The sequence below is a fragment of the Balaenoptera physalus genome, assembly GCF_965194825.1.
Source record: "Balaenoptera physalus genome assembly, chromosome: 8".
In the NCBI taxonomy this organism is placed as follows: domain Eukaryota; kingdom Metazoa; phylum Chordata; class Mammalia; order Artiodactyla; family Balaenopteridae; genus Balaenoptera; species Balaenoptera physalus.
In genome coordinates, this window is record NC_138887.1 from 119,070,427 (window position 1) to 119,087,976 (window position 17,550).

At 46.6% G+C, this 17,550-nt stretch overlaps 1 protein-coding gene and 1 long non-coding RNA gene across 9 annotated transcripts in view; one reads left to right on the top strand and one right to left on the bottom strand.

The window, feature by feature from the left end:
* PRKAG2 (protein kinase AMP-activated non-catalytic subunit gamma 2) overlaps window positions 1–17,550 on the bottom strand; it is a 278,947-nt gene that overhangs the window by 42,799 nt on the left and 218,598 nt on the right. The window contains exon 1 of one of the 8 annotated variants that reach the window (XM_082473798.1): window positions 721–832. The exons of the other annotated variants lie outside the window; for them this stretch is intronic. Coding sequence (XP_082329924.1) covers window positions 721–817 — 97 coding nt within the window. The 5' untranslated portion in view covers window positions 818–832. Of the gene's footprint in view, window positions 1–720; window positions 833–17,550 lie in introns of those variants that run through there. 8 annotated transcript variants of the gene reach the window in all.
* Window positions 908–17,292, top strand: LOC309666407. The gene is made up of 2 exons (XR_014267084.1): window positions 908–2,485; window positions 2,571–17,292. It is a non-coding gene; the product is annotated as an uncharacterized lncRNA (long non-coding RNA).

A 17,550-nucleotide genomic window follows, 5' to 3' on the forward strand; every position in this document is an offset into this window, starting at 1 on the left:
CTGGTACTCAACACGGCTGTCCTCACGAGCACAAGAAGGCAAGAAAAAAAAATGGGGCTTCCCTGGTGGCGCAGTGGTTGAGAATCCGCCTGCCAATGCAGGGGACACGGGTTCGAGCCCCGGTCTGGGAAGATCCCACATGCCGCGGAGCAACTAGGCCCGTGAGCCACAACTACTGAGCCTGCGCGTCTGGAGCCTGTGCTCCGCAACAGGAGAGGCCGCGATAGTGAGAGGCCCGTGCACGGCGATGAAGAGTGGCCCCCGCTTGCTGCAACTAGAGAAAGCCCTCGCACAGAAACGAAGACCCAACACAGCCAAAAAAAAAAAAAAAAAAGAAGGCTATGGATATAAAAGGAAAAAGCAAAATTGTCTTTATTGGCAGACTATATGATTTTCTACATATAAAAAACACCAAAGAATCTACAAAAAAGTTCCCAGATCTAAAAAAGGAGTTTAGCAAGGTCAGAGAATGCAGTTAGTAAAAAACAACAACAAAAAAAACATGCCACTGTATTTCTATATACTAGCAAGGAATAACTGGAAATCTAAAAAAATTGAAGGCATCATTTATACAAACATGAAATGGAAATAAGGATCTACACAAGGAGACGCGGAGCCCTGAAAACAGTAACGATGTGAACAAATACACACAAAGCAGTCTTTATTATTTAAATTTCTGTAGAAGTTAACTGACAGTTGGCAAAAGGAATGACAAGGTACTGTGACTCCAAAGCTGTGCCTGTAGCCGGACAATGGCCCACTGCCCACTGCCCGCGAGGACCTCACTCCTATCTCCTGGTTCACTCAAAGAATGCATCTCCAAGAGACCTCTTTGACAATGCCGCTGGGCCCACACCAATCTGTACATTTGGGGAAGGTTTAGATTACCTGGGAAATATCCCAGAAGAAAAAAATTACTATATTGTACACACTAATTAGCAAGATAAGTGTTAAACAGCATGACGCTAACCAAGTTCCTTGATTGTGGAAAGGAGCCCCTGTTATTCTATTTCCTACTGTGGTAAACACTCCGTATGTGCTGACTGGTTTGCCAATTTCATGATAAACTATGTGAACCACTCCCAAACCTCTATTTTCATTTCTGACCTCTCTTCAGGGTACTGTAACTCATAGTTCATAATCCCATCACCTCCTGGACAGTTCCCTTCTCAAATATCTCCGCTCCTGCTCATGCAATAAAGTCACACAACTCAGGCTGGCATTCACGAACCTCCGTGGTCTGGCTTCTCCGTGACCTCATCTCCCTACTTCCTGTTCTCGGGTCCAGGCACACAGCTCCCTGCTAAGCTCCCTACTATCCTTAATCTCACTTTCTGGCATTTGTTCCTTCTGCTGTAATTTAAACTTCCTTCTCTACTTTTTCTCATCCAATTTCAACCAACCTCAAATGCCATCTTCTCCATAAAAGCAGTGAACATCTGAGCGCTCATTTCTGTGCTGTAACTCTAGGTACTACAGGAAATGACCTCATTTAATTTATGTCACGACCCTGAGGGTGTGCCTCGATTTCTTCACTTTACACATGAGGTGACTGAGCAACGGGCCTGAAGTCAGCAAGTTAGGCAGTGACTGGAGTGGGATTTGAATCCGTGCCCAAGACTCCAACCCTCTCCTCATGGAAACTCTGCCACCTAGTCTCCCCACGAACGCACGGGTCCAACACACCTGTGAAGCTACTGTCTGCGGGGCACTGTCCCAGTGTCGAGACACGAGGGGACGCAGCAGACACATCTCTGTCCTCCCAGCTCACCAGCTGGCAGAGCGAGGGCACCGGGATGTGAGCCACGCGACAGGTGAGGTGCTGGATGGCTCAAGGTCACAAGGCAGGAGCCGACCCTGAGTCAGGAGGGTAAGGAGGGAAGTCTGCAGCGACTTCTTCCCCTGAATACGCACGTTCTATCTGTACTTCTCGTCAGTCATCACTTTATGTCCCATTCATGTGATCTGCACAGCTCTGATAATCTTTTTCTTCCTGGATGATAATTTCTTTGAATGGTCAGGATCTTACTCATTTACTATGCTGATTAATTTCGTCGGTACCGACTTACTGCATACGGTCTCAGTGTGGGTTCTCCCAAAGCTGACCCCGAGACCAGGGGAAGTGAGACGGAAGGAAAGAGTCAAAAAGGGAGCTCCAGTAAGCAGGTCACAGCTCTGTGCAGAGTCGCAGCTGCTGGGGACCCCAGGGAGGCCGCGCACGCACCTCAGAACTGCTTCCTAGTCAGGAGCACCCCGCCCTCTTTGGTGAGGGGTTACCCCGGGGCGTGACCTCTGACATTCCTGCCCTGCGCCCACAAGCCATCTGCTCCCACCAGCTTCCACTGTGCTAGAGGCTGGGGGTCCCCGGGGACCCAACACACATGCCACTGCCCTGCAGGTACTACAAGCCAGCGGGGGAGACACATGAACCGTCACTACACCGTCACGAGCGCTACCACAGGACAAGTCCGGGCTTATGAACCAGGTAAGTGGCAGTCAGTGAACGGATGGATGGAATTTGAGTCAGCGTGCTTCCATTTTTCTCAAAACGTTTATCTCCCGGAAAATAGGAGCCTTGCACAGGAAAGAACTGGAACGCAGGTCGTTCATACGACAGCCACGCGGAAGGTCCCGGTCCGTCTCTGCCATCACTGCTCCCGCGCTGCCAAGGACGACGACGACCAGGCCGCTAGGCGAGTCGTTTCCTGGAAGCCTATTCACAGGGGATCCGTGCAGACACAGGCTCCAAGGACCAGGCAGGCGAGCACGCGCGTAACTAACATTTAACTTACAGAGTGCCCGTCAAATCCATTCTCCTAAAACGCAAATGAAGGACTTCAAGGGGGAAACTACAATAAAATGTAACACTCCATCTCCCAGAAAGGAACCCTTACAAGATAGTTTGTCTGTTAATTAAATCAAGAATTTTCATAAAAGGAGTGCACATTTTATAGATGTTAACATCACAGTACGAATATCTGAAATAAAATCTTAAAATTCTATGAAAAGAAATATTCGAACTTTTAGAATTTTTAAAACACTGTGAGCTTTGTGTTAAACATATTTTTGGGGTAACATCTTAATTCGTCTGTTAATTTTTAAAAATATTTAAATAAACATTTTATTTTGAATAGCTTTAGATTTATATAGAGAAGTTGTGAAGACACAGCAGTTCCTTATATACCCCATGCCAGATTTCCCCTAAAGATAACATCTGACGGGCTTCCCTGGTGGCGCAGTGGTTAAGAATCTGCCTGCCAATGCAGGGGACACGGGTTCGGGCCCTGGTCTGGGAAGATCCCACATGCCGCGGAGCAACTAGGCCCGTGAGCCACAACTACTGAGCCTGCGCATCTAGAGCCTGTGCTCCGCAACAAGAGAAGCCACGGCAATGAGAAGCCCGCGCACCGCGATGAAGAGTGGCCCCTGCTCGCCACAACTAGAGAAAGCCTGTGCACAGAAATGAAGACCCAACACAGCCAAAAAAAAAAAAGATAACATCTGACATTCCTCTGGCACATCTGTCAGAACCAACGAACCATCACTGACACATTACTAAAAAGCTCACACTTTAATAGGGTTGCCTTAGTTTTCCCGTAACATCCTTTTTCTGTCCCAGGACCCCGTCCAGGACAGCACACTTAGTCATCATGCTCCGTAGCCTGCCCTAGGCAATGATGGCTTCTCAGACATTCCTTGTGTTTGATGACCTTGAGTACTTGACCATGAGACCCTGATCAGGAGTACTGGACAGGCATTCTGTAGAACAGCCCTCATTCCAGATTTGTACGATGTTTTTCTCATGATCTCAATTTTGAGGTTTGTGTGTTTTACCAGGAAGACCAGAAGGCGAAGTGCCTTCGCATCCCACTGTATCTAGGGTACCTGCTGTCAACATACCTCATCACCTGGATCACCTGGCCCAGGTAGGATCTGTCGGGTCTTTCCCCTACAGGGACTCTTCCCACACTGCAGTGTTGGCAGGGAAGTCATGGTCCACCTCCCTGAGGGCGAAGCATCTGCATAAATTACAGTAAATCCCCTACATGTGAACCTTCAAGTTGCGAACTTTCAAAGATGTGAATGTGCCTTCGCATGTCCAATCACATAAGTTAGTTCATGTGTCTGGCGTACACTGTCACGAGTGTGCATCTTCTACAAGTGGTTGTGCTCTTGCGTACCTTACTGTGCAGTACTGTATAGAGTACAGGAGTACAGTATCTTTATTTCAAGCCCAGGGTGTCCAGAAGCAAGCGTAAAAAGCAGTGGTGATGTAGCCGGTACCGCTAAGAAGTGCCAAGCGATAACGATGGAAACAAAAGTGAAAATAATTGAGAGAGCGGAGTGAGGTGAAAAGATGGTAGACGTCGCTCATTCTTATAAAATGAGTTGTTCAACCACCGGCACGATTCTAAAGAACAAGGACAAGATCATAGAACATGTGAAGTCTGCTGTGCAGACAATAATATCGAAGAAGCGTGGAAAAGTGGTGGAGGAGATGGAGAAACTTCTCATTGTGTGGATGCAGGACCAGCATTAGTGTTGAGTCCCGCTCAGCTTAATGCTGATTCAAAAGAAAACTAAAAGCCTTTATGAAGACTTGAAGAAGAAACACAGCAAAGAATCAGAGCGTGCATCTTTTAATGCCAGCCATGGCTGGCTTCATCGGTTCAAGGCTGGAGCCAACCTTCACAACGTAAAAGTAAGTGGCGAGGCAGCGAGTGCAGATACGGTAGCTGCCCGGGAATTTCCTGAAATGCTTCAAGAAATTCAAGGCGTGTATTTACCTGAGCAGGTTTTTAACGTGGGCGAGACAGGACTGTACTGGAAAAGGATGCCAGACCAGAGTTACATCAGTAAGGAGGGAAAGTTGATGCCAGGCTATAGAGCAACAAAGGACAGGCTAACTGTTGTTTGGTGGCAATGTTTCCGGTGATATGAAGCTGAAGCCTCTCTTAGTTTATCATTCAGAGAACCCAAGGGCCCTCAGAAACATAGCCGAGGGCTCTCTTCCTGTTGTGTGGAAGAGTAACCCCAAGGCCTGGGTTACACAGGCCCTTTTCCAGGACTGGTTTTCCCACCACTTTATCCCGGAGGTAGAGAAATATTGCTTGGAGAAGGACGTCCCGTCCCATTCCACATTCTTTTGCTGCTCTACAATGCTCTGGGCGACCCCCCGTTCATGGATGACTTGCATCCCAACGTCAAAGTAGTGCATCTGCCACTGAATACTACGTTGCTCATCCAACCTATGGACCAGGGCGTTATAGCGACTTTCAAGAAATATTATTTATGTCACACTTTTCGTCAGGCAGTAAAGGCGACTGACGGATCAGGAACAACCCTGCGACAATCTTGGAAGGACTATAACATCTACAGGCCATAAAAAAAAATTGGCTTTGCTTGGCATGAGGTTACGGCCGTCACTGTGAATGGGGTTTGGAAGAACCTTTCCCCCCAGTTTGTTCATGATTCTCGTGGATTTGAGAAGGCGGATGAGGAGTCCAAAGAGGTCTTCAGCAACTCAGAGACCCTCAGCGAGAAGCTGGAGCTAGATGTGCAAGAGGACGGCTTCACTGAACTCCTTGCTGTTCAACACGAGGAGCTTACTAATGAAGACCTGATGGAATTGGAGGCCCAGAGAAAGGACGAAGAGAGACAGAGGAAGAAGAAGTAACTGAAGAACCAAAGAGATTCACGACGCAGATAACGGCAAGGGGGTTCTCTGCATTTGAGGAGGCACTGGTAGTTTTTGAGGCACAGGACCTGAACGTACAACGAACGGTACACGAAGGTTGCAGCAGGCGTTCAGCAATCCAGTGCCACCGTGTCATCTACGATAAGAAAAAAAGAGCTGCTACCCAGACATCGCTGGATCGTTTTTTCAACTGGGTAGATAGAATTGAATCCAGCAAGGAACCAGAACCTGTGCCATCAAGGTCAGGCGTGAGGGAAATTGCAGCTTGCCCTCCGTCTCCTATTGCTGACCATCCTTCACCTCTATTATCTCCCACCTCCTCTCCCTCCTCCGGTCAGTAACTCTTCTTGCCTGTCACTCGATGCCAGCCCCTGTGTGCCACCTGTTGTACTGTACTGCTGTACTTTTCACGGTACTGTACTGTAAGATTAAAAATGTTCTTTATTTTTTGTGTTTGTTTTTAATGTATTATTAGTGTGAAAAGTATTCTAAAACCTATTATAGTACAGTACTATATAGCCGATTGTGTTAGCTGGGTACCTAGGCTAACTTTGTTGGACTTACAGATTTAGACTTACGAATGCACTCTTGGAACGGAACTCGTTCGTATGCAGGGAACTTACTGTACTTGGAACATTTCTGTAGAGGAGAGTTGTCTGTCTGTCTGTCTGTCTGTCTACCTCACTATGGACTCACGGCATCTATCCCATACTCTGAGTCACAATCCAACAACCACGTCAGGATCAGTGCTCCAGCTGGCAGGGTCCACCCCAATGATGGGGCTGTGTGGGGCACGGCCCACGTTCTCCTGAGTCTGCTGGGGCTGTGACTCCCCGCCAGGCCCCCCAGGACTTCCCTGCTCACACCTGCAGCCCCCAAGCCAGCAGGACGTGGAGAGCTGGGCCCTCGGGGTCTCCCTCTGTTCCCACTGGAGCATCACCAGCCCCCAGGTGGTGAAACGTGTGCCCTCAGTCACTAGCGTCTTACATCACTGTGGTACGTTTGTTACAATTACTCAGTTGCCTTAGTTTCTGTCCCTCCAGGACAGCACCTCACATGCAGCCCTGTAACCTTGGGCTCCCCTTGGCAGTGAGAGCTCTTCAAACCTTGACTTGATGGTCTCGGTAGTTTTGAGGAGTACTGGGCAGATACTTTCGACTGGAATTTGATGTTTTTCTCATGATTAGCCTGGGGTTCTCAGTTTTGAGGTGGATCTATAACACTATATTTTTTTAATGTAAAAAGCTTGACCAAGCACAGCAAAATGACACTGAAATATATTTTGCTTCATGATAAGGCTAGATTATTACTGATGTAATAACATCAATAACAAAAGTGTTAGCATTTAAAGTCAGGAGAATAAAGTAAAATACGATAAAATGTCATTGCTTCTCTACATTTGGTAAAACTTTTCGATGAGAGCACCATTTGTATTATTTACATTATGATGAAGCCTCAAATTGTACCTGAAGGAAGAAACGCATTGAAACAGAAAATAAGAGTATCTGGAGTTAAACCAAAAAGGAAAAACACCTAAAAAAACCAAAACCATTCAACAATAACAGGTTGTTTGGAATAAGTTATTAAAATTCCTGAGAAGGCAAGTTCAAGCTCTCATTATTCAAAAGGTAACTGGGGCTAAGAAAGTATCGCAGTGTCCCACTGTTGGGTTATTTTATCCGTCCCCGGGGAGAAGTGTAACTGCAGAGTGTCACGCTGGCACCTGAGTCACTGGTCTATGAAAGCCACCCATCGTGGAATGACGTTACACCGTCCAATCACACGCTAACCCAGCATCATCCAAGGGAGCTACTGAAGAGTACTGCTGGGAAGGAGAAAGTATATGTGAAAGTGTTTCATCTGTGAAGGTCAACAGAACAACTTGGAAAATGCAACATCTCAGTTTACATGCAAACAGTTGTACGCTCTAGCTAGGAAAGCGTGGCAGAGCGTTTCTCTCTGCAAGCAGATCTGGTTACACACCACCCCTGACAAGTCCTCACCATACCACAGCACAGCCAGCCCACACGCCGCGGCCCCTAGGAGTTTCACACCCTGCGATCCCGTGGACACTTCCTTTCCAAAGGCAGCTTCTGAACTCTGGGCCAGTGTCCTCGTGCCTGCCTCTGCTGGGCGCACGGCTCAGGTGGCCACTGAACTCCTACCCGCCTTTCTGTGTGGGCTGAATGGTGGCCCCCACAAGATACGTCCACCTGGAACGTCAGAACGCGACCTTATTTGGAACAAGGGTCTTTGGAGATGAGGTCACCCTGGATTATCAGGTTGGGCCCTAAATCCGATAACCAACGTCCTTACAAATGAGAGCGGACACAGACACAGGAGAAGGTCGATGGAGGCAGAGATCACAGTGACGCTGCCACGAGCCACGGGACGCCAGGGAGCACGAGCAACCACCAGAAGCCGGGACAGATTCTCCCCGGAGCCTCCAGACGGGACCAGCCCCGCGGACCCCCTGGGCTCGGACGTCTGGCCTCCCGAGTGTGGGAGAATAAAGTTCCGTTGTTCCAAGCCACTGGGTTTGTGGCACTTCGTCATGGCGGCCTCAGGAGCCTCCTCCGCCTCCCAAGTTCAGTTCACAGGCCCCGTGCACCTTCCCCAAAGGCCCTCAAGGCACCAGCACCCCTCCACTGTGAACACCCCCGCTAGCGCTTCGTGACTGACGCCCTTTCGGAGCCCTGAAGTGCCTTGTGCCAAAGCTATAGATCTGCTTTAGACGGCAGCTTCTGAGGCAGCAGATGGGTCCCCAGAAAGTTCCTCACGGGTGTCAGGACAAGCTCATGCCTGCTGTATTGTATGTCACTGAAAGACACATCCATGAAAGGCAGGGGCCATGGTAATGATTCAATCCCCATCTTAGAGAGCTGAGAGTGCAAGGATGAGAGGCGTCCTAAAACAAAATTTACACATTGCCCAAATGTCACTAAAAACACCCCAACCAAAAAAACTAACTCCTTATTTCCAATCCTGTAATTTTAACTTAACGTAAGACATTTCATTGTAATTCCACAAAGAAAAAGATTATCAATAGGTTAGTTATTTTAAAATTTGTCTTTTATGCTTTATTCTATATTTAGAAACATAAGTTTACTATATTCATATAGTATCTTTTCTTTTTAGAAAACCATTTAAAATAGTTAAGCAAGAAATAAGCAAAAAGGGGAATATGGAAGTTAAAAGTATATGGAGGGCTTCCCTGGTGGCGCAGTGGTTGAGAATCTGCCTGCCAATACAGGGGATATGGGTTCGAGCCCTGGTCTGGGAAGATCCCACATGCCGCGGAGCAACTAGGCCCGTGAGCCACAACTACTGAGCCTGCGCGTCTGGAGCCTGTGCTCCGCAACAAGAGAGGCCACGATAGTGAGAGGCCCGCGCACCGCGATGAAGAGTGGCCCCGCTTGCCGCAACTGGAGAAAGCCCTCGCACAGAAACGAAGACCCAACACAGCCAAAAATAAATAAATAAATTAATTTAAAAAAAAAAAGAAAAAGTTTAAAAGTATATGGAAAAGATTAAACTCTCATATACATATGTTTTCCTAAAGTGCTTAGAAACATGAATATTAACAAAGTCAAAGCTTAAATATAATTTTACAGGACTTACAAGGTAGCAGAATAAATGAAGTGCATTAGATTTTTTTCCTTTCCATGCTTTTTGCATTTGGTTCTGTGTGTGCTGGGGGCAAAAGTGTCCACTGAAGAGGGAGATGCATGTGCTCTGCTAGATAAGGGGGCAAAGAGTTACTAAGAAAGAAGGAAAAGCGCAGGTAAGTAAAGGCACAAAGCTTCCCCAATTAGACAGCTCAAAGTTAGTTGCAATAAATGCCTAAGGAATGCCACAGACCCGACAAGGCTGTGACCTTGAAATGACAGGGCTCCCCATCCATTTTAAAATGGCTTTGGGTTTAATTCTATGAACCACAGCCAATGTTTCCTCTTTTTCAGGAAACAGAACCCAATTACTGTACTAAGCCGAAGCAGCAGAGAGGACCAAGGTTAACTCACGGGGATCCAGCCCCCAGCGGGGTAAGGAACACCTTGATGACGGTGATACCAGGAACAACAGGCGGCCACCCCAGCCCACTTCTTTTTTTTAAAATGTTTTTTTCTTTACTGTGGTGAAAGTCACATAATGTAAAACATACTACTGTAACCATATCTAACAGTACAGTTCAGTGGCACTAAGTACAGTCACACTGTTGTGCAACTCTCACCATCATCCACCTCCCGAATTTTTCACCTTCCTAAACTGAAACTCTGTCCCCATTAAACACGAACTCCCCAGTCCCCCTCCCCACCTGCCCACCTCCCCGGCCCCTGGCATCTACCAGTGCGCTTTCTGACTCTATGATTTGACTCTTCTAGGTACCTCGTATAAGTGGAATCGAACAGTATGTGTCTGCATCTAATGCTTATTGGAATGCATTTCTAAGGTTAACTTAATACGTGTCCTGTAAACAGGCTGTACCTTCTTTTTTCCCCCTGTGCTATAGTACCTTCTTTTTTCCCCCTGTGCTATTCAGTAGGCCCTCACCAGCCATCTACTTCATACAAAGCAGCGTACATATGTCAGTCCCCACTTCTGTCAAACACGCTTTCAGCAATTTAAAGGAGTTTCCTTCTCCCTCTAGCTTAATAAGGATTTTGTAAAAGGAACATATGTTGAATTTTATCAGTTGCTATTTCAGCATCTACTTAGATGACCAGAGGTTTCTCTCCTTTAATCTGCTGACATTAACTCCTCGGTGGGTTTCTTAACAAACTGCAGCCCTGCATTTCTAGGACAAAACCTTGTTTGGTCACAGGAGACCGCATGGCTCAGCCTGCTGATGTTTTAGTAGGAGTCCTGCCCATATTTTAAATGCCAGGTTCATCATCTGTTTTCTTCTTTGTGTGCTGTCCTCTGGTTCTGATGTCAAGGTCGAGTGAGCTTCACAGAAGGAGCTGGGAAGCCGCCCTCCTTCCCTAAGCCCTAAAATAGTTCAGATGACCTAGGCCTTAACTGTTCCTTGAAGGTTCTACAGAATTAACCCATCAACAGGCTGAATACCAGGCCTCTTCTGCAGGGGCAGAGGAAGGGCGAGGACCTTTCATTACTTGCAAAGACCCCAAAGCCTTTATTGAGGTAATTCACATCCATACTGTTCACCCACTTAAAGTGTACAATTCAATTAATTACTTTTTAATTTCTTCTGTGGTGATTGATTAATTACTTTTTAATTTCTTCTCTGGTGTGGTGATTGATGAAAGTTAACCAAGAAAATACGAACTTGTAAAATTTACTCAAAAGTGATTGAAAAGATTTTAAAACATATTGATATAGTTTGACATATTCAGATTTCTTTTAATGTTATTTTCTAAATCTCTGCATTTATAATTAAGAAGCCCCTCTTATTTCTAATACTTTGCGTTTTCACTCATTTTTTTCCTTGAACAGACTTGACACAGGTTTATCCACTTAATTGGTCTTCTCCAAGAATTAAGCTTTTGCTTTTGTTGAGCAAGACTACTTTCTGATTGCTGTCATTTCAGGAGCATTTTAGGGGGGAGGAGAGGGGAATGAACACACTCACACACTCAGCAAACCGTCTTGACTCACAATGTGGCAGCCCAGCTCAGTGCATCAGGCAGGTGCACTGAAGACCGGCTTGTCACCACGTCCCCACCAGCGTGCTGCAGTTTTGTCATTTGGACACAATGCAGTTCGGACGCATCCTGACTCATTTCAGTTACCAGCGCTTAAACAGATGTCCGTAAATGCACGCACATCTCTGGGGTTTAGCAATACAACGGATCTTTCTGCTGTGGGCCCCTGTCTGCCTCTAATACAGCACGTTATCGTTCTTACAACATGGGTAAGTGCTGTTCAACTCAAAACACGAAAAATGATTTGCAGAGTAAGGCACTAACGATATACGATTCCCTGAGAAACTCACGGGCTTGGGTCCTTTCCTCAGGTACGTCAGGGAGCAGGCCAGTCGTCTCCAATGGGGACTCTAGGACTTCCAGGCTCCAGGGGGAGTGAGTGTAGAAGAAAGAACAGGGCAGATCTAGACCAAACCTGTATGAGAATTGTCATCACCTTCTGTGTGACGTTGAGCAAATTCCTTCATCCCCTTGGCCTGAATCTCTTCATTCGTAAAATGGGGATAACACCATCTTTCTTGCAGAGTGATTCTGAGGAATTGGGGATAAATAAACTCAAACATTCAATCACAAATGCTGTCCACTGGGTGGTATTCACATGGGGAAAAGTCTGACGGTGCAGACACCGAAGCCATCACTAGCCAAATGGCTGTCGCCGGATGATGCACTAATGGTGGCTTGATTTTAAGTTTGTGCTCAGTTGCCTTTCTGGTCCTTTCTAGGGTCATCATGATAGTTATACTTGTAGAGACTGCACTACACAGCAGGTACTCAAGTGACTGTTACATTCAGGTTACTTAATGCATGTATAATCCTATTAGCTAGCGGCTATTATTGTTTCCTACTTATACTTGAAGAAACTGAAGCTTGAAATAACTTGCCTAAGGTCTCACAGCTATTAAGTAGAAGAAATGGGACTCCAATCTGGGTCTGACTCATGCTCTTAATTACATGACACTAATTATATATGCAACTTAAGGGGGGGACATGCCACATGTGTAAGCATCAAAGCTAGAGGAGTCACTGTGAAAAGAGCCAAACAAAGGTAAAAATAAACACGTGAGAATGTGGACCTGGATATTCTTGCGGAGGTCTTAATGAAACAACTACACATTCCATAATATGTGGTCTATAAAATAACAATTTATTGGTAGCAACTTACTGTTAGAAACAAATGATCGAAGTACGACCTAAGATAAAATAAATCAGGTAATAACAAAGTTCAGAAACCTCAATGATGTGACATAAATTCAGATACACAGAAAACAGCTCAAAGTGGGACAGAAGCAACAAATTAAAAGATTTAAAAGTGACTAAAATTTGACCAGAAGGTTCCCAAATTAGTTTCCTCCCCAAAATGACTCTCCTTTTAGTATCCGAATTAAGCTAGACTTCTTTTCCCCTAATATCAGTGCAAGTGCGATCACAGCCACAAAAGAAAGATCTAAAAGACTTTTTCCTCAGGCACCAGATTATGCAAGCAAGTCATCACGTTTCTATCCGCTGTTACTGCCTCTGAGTTGTTCAGACACTGGACACAGTCTATTTTGACCTCACACTTGGGAGGAGAAGCCTCGGTGCATCTGGGAGGTACATGCGGGTCATCTTACAGCTACCTTGTCACTACTCTTTGATTAGCACACATAAACTTGGCAAGTGGATTTCCTCTCATTGCCTTAAGTAGAAATGCCTTATTTCTTTATAAGAAATAACATTAACCACTCAAATACACTGAGCCCATGTGCCAGAGTAAAAGGTAAAGCTCCAAAAAAAATACATGTGTTCATGTATGTGACAAGTATTTACTGAAACTAGGTCTTAGTCATCATCGTATCTTTGAGACCTGGCAAGTAGTTAAGTTTTCAGTCCCCATCGTCACAGAGCTTCCACAATGGCAGAGAAACATGAATATATGCCTTTCACCTTAACAGCCCCATCAGCCATGAGGGATCATGAGATGATATGTGAAGGCCTGTCTGGGGCTTCTAGAAAGTCACTTTTCCCGAGGAAGTGACATGTAGGCTGAGACCTGAAGAAAACTAGCAGGTGGCCAAGAGGACAGGGAAGAACAATCCAGGGAGAGGGAACAGCCTGTGCAAAGTTCAGCAGGCACGGAGGAACAAGGCCAGGAGGAGGGAGGTGCACGGTGAGGCGGGCAGAGGGAAGAGGGAGGTAAGTCTGGGCTCCAGCCTAAAGGCAAAGGAAAGTCAGAGAAGGCTTTTAAGCATGGAAGTGACACGATCAGATCCATGTTTTTAAAAATATCTCTAATTGCAGCACGTCAAGTTGATTGGAGGGGGCCAGAGTAGATGCTGGAGAGACTAGGCTGTTTAACAGTCAATAGAAAGGTGATGATGGCGGAGACAGGTAGGTATGCAGGAGGTGAAAGTGAGAGGACAGACCGCTTGGGTGTGGGAGAGTGAGAGAGCCATAGCTCAACGTCATTCTTGTTAAAAAACAAAACAAAAAACCAGGTGAACGTGGTAGCACTTACTGAATCAGGTTGGGGGGAAAAAGAAAGAGGCGAGAGGGAGGAGCAGGAGAACAGACCAGAGAGACGGTGCGATGACTCAGGCAGAGACATCCAATAGGCAACCGAACACTCAGAAGAGCGATCTGGCTGGAGATACCTATTTGGGCATCATCAGTTATTACAGCATCGTGGTAATTAAACACTGGGCAACAGGCAGGCGGTAACTGGAGCCATGCAAGTGAGGGAGACTGTCTAGGGGAGAGCACAGGAGGAGAAGACAAGTGGCTTCGGGAAGAGCCAGGAGCAAGTCCCATTGCTAATGTTCAAATGTACGGCTTGTGAATTAGCCCTCACTCCACCTGCTACCACAAAACAACACGGAATGCAAAAGGAAAAAGGGTAAGAACCATCAAGGAAACAACGGGCGGAAAGGTATGGGGAGCACACCGGGAGTGTCTGTGGGAGAAGGGAGCAGAGGTCACCTCTGGTGACGGCTACTAACAGCTCAAAATGAGAAGAGGATTAAGTGTCCACTGGAGTTTGCAAAATGGAGCCGCGAGTGACCAACTCAGGGAATGTGGGTGGAGTGGTGGAAATGGGCTGAAGAAGGAATGGGAAGTGAGGAAATGGAAAGAGGGTTTCCAGATAAGGGATTATTTCATGTCGGTTACGAAGACCAGCTCAGAGCCTGGGCTGCAAGTCTAAAGCCTGTGTTTGAAACCTGGTGACCCCACCTTCCCAGATATGCCCCCCCGTGGTCACTTATTTAACCTCCCACCGTCTTAATCTCCTCCTCTATAAACAGGGATGATAAAAATATTTACCCCTTAAGAGTTGTTTTGAGGATGAGATGAGATAAACGTAAAGGATTTATAACAGTGCCTCAATATACTTAACATACGCCAGTTACTATAATCATAGAAAAAGGACACAAATTCTTCCAGTTTCTTCGAATAAATTCCAGATGTTTTGTGGTACCAAAATTTTCCCACTTTAAAATTCACAGGTAAAATGTAAAGTCACAGGGGTCCTGGTATAACAACTCTGCAAGGGCTCTGCCCACCCCACGCAGAGCTGTAGGGTGGAAACACCCCGGCCATGGAGCAGACAGTCTGACTCACTGGCCTGGATTCCTGCCAGCTGCCTGCTGGGGCTGCTGAGCGCTCGCCGAGGAGCAGGCAGAGCCAGTCCCGAGCGGGAAGGTCGTGGAGGTCCCTTCATCGTGGAGATGACTCAGCGCGGCCTTGGCTCCCGATGACTTCCCAGGAGAAGTGAAGCCTGGTGAAGCCCGGCGGCAGGTCCCACTTTTGGATCCTCAAACCCTGCTGTGCACTCCCCTCTCGTTTAAAATAGTCAGGGGTCTTAACATTTCAGATAACAAAACCTCTGCAGCCTATAAAACAACTACTCTATCTTATCAAATCTAAGATACCATCAAACGTGAAGCCTGACTTTAAAATGTGTACCTAAAGTCTGTTAAATATGGCAAGCTTTCAAATATGGGGTCAGCCAGAGCAGAAAATGTTTAATTGTAAACATTTCATAAATCTTTAACTATTTTTATAATCAAGAAACAATAAACCTCTTCTCTAAGATAAGTATGCAAGCTCAGTAGGGAAGGAAAGAGTCTGGATGATAGATTATCAGAGCCTTCTAATACTACGAGATGATCGGCCAGCAACCAAACCGCGATCACAAACCTGTCACCACCAGAGGTCAGTACCCCTCACACTACAGTCAATAAGCCAAGTGGACCCAGCTGAGCCTCACTTATCAAAGCTAAGTGATAAGGGGATACTTTAAAAGGTTCCACAAATTCACAGGAAGACATTCTCCCTTAAGTAAGTTAGAGCAGTGTTTCTCAAACTTTTTTTCATTATCCACACCCCCCCCCAGCCTTTCTATACATTCCCCCTTCAACTGTCCTACCCCCATGAAACTTTAATACCACAGATACACTGTATATCCATTCAGGGGCCCTCTGGAGAGCCAGAAACCACTGTAATAGCTAAGATTTTTTGTCCCCCAACAAGAACCAATCTTTGCTCACTTCAGGGCAATACCCTCCAGTTGAGAATGAACAAGTTAGAGTGAATGCACATTTCTGGTTTATTGTAGAGCGGGGTGCTGGTTGCTTTAGGTCGTATTTTCAAGCTGGAAGGAAAAGTACAAGTTCACCAATGCTGGGCTCTGTTCTACCGAGAAAACCCACAATGACAACGGCAACAAAACAAGCAAGCAACGCCCCAAGAGACAAGGATTATTCAAGAATACAGCTACTTCATTACAGACCTGGGCCTACAATTCCAAGATCCTTGACTGAAAAATAACGCTTTCCCCTCGCTGGTACTTCTTCCCCCCACTTCTTCCCCATTTTTGATCGTGCAGACTAGCTTGACCAGTCTTGCTAGGAAAATGAGTTTGGAGGCAAGTTCTGAAAAGCTTATCCTTTGGGAAATGACTTGCAGGTGAGGAAGGAACAGCTCGGACAGAAAAGACCACCTGGACTGAAGGAAGCAGGCAGGGGGTGAGGGGAGAGGGGACAGGTGACTGGGAAGAAGTGGGATGGACCAACCACCGCGTCTTGCTGAAAGCCCGAGGAAACTGGTGAGTCTGGCGGGTCTGCGGCGGCTGGAATGCTAGGAAGGAAGCGGTGACACAGGCAGTTCCCAGGGGCCGTGAAGTTCTTGAGGTAGTGCCAGAATTACAGACTTATTAATCATGAATAAATTTCTGAATACTCATCTACTTGAGAAAGCACTCACTGGCTGCGTTGAGGTGCTTACGAAGGTGCTGGGCCCCGTGCTTAAATAAGTTCAAGACGGTTAATCTTGATAAAAACAAACAGGTGTGACTGATACAATTAAGCACTTGAAACGCGAACACATAAAGTGACTGCTATGGGCTAGGCACTGCTCGCGTCACTTTGCAGATACCGAATCATTTCATCCTCCCATCGTTCCCATAAAGGAAACATAAACACTGAATGTAGTCACTGAGATACCAAAACGCCGCTGAGCACCTACGACGTGCCACCGTTATCACCTGCTGGGAAGAGAAAGATGGATTATGGAGAAGTACAGAAGGGCTTTAGGGAGGGGCCTCGGAGACGGTGAGACTTGGGCTGAGCCGTGATGCAGTAAGGTTGGCAGGTGGAGAAAGGGAGCAAGAGAAGGTCTTACCCTCCAAAGGATGTACACCCTCAGGCACCGCGACCATGAAGGGTCACAGAACAGGGGTCTGGCCAACTCTGCCTGTGGGCCAAATCTGGCCTCTTTCTGTAAATAAAGTTTGACTGGAACGCAGCCCTGCCACTTGGACCGCGTTGCTGCTTTGCTGCTGCACGGGCAGGCTGAGTAGTCTTGACAGGGACGGAGACCGAGACCATCTGGCCCTTTACAGAAAAAGTTTGCCCGTGCCTGTTCTAGAGCCTTATTATTCAGAGCAGGGTCTGTGAAGCAGCGGCAGCAGCACTTGGGAGCTTAGCAGAAATGCAGACTCCCAGGTCCCACCCCAGACCCACAGAATTAGAATCTGCCTTTTAGAAAGCTCTCTGGCGGTGCGCTTAGGCACAGAAAGCCCTCTGATCATTGGTGTGTACAGCCGGAATGAGGCGGTGAGGCTGCAGATGAAGAGACGTCTGCGTGTATTCTATATATAGACCCAGGAAAGTGGTAAAGATTTTCCCGTAAAGGAGTGGTGCTGTCAATTCACGC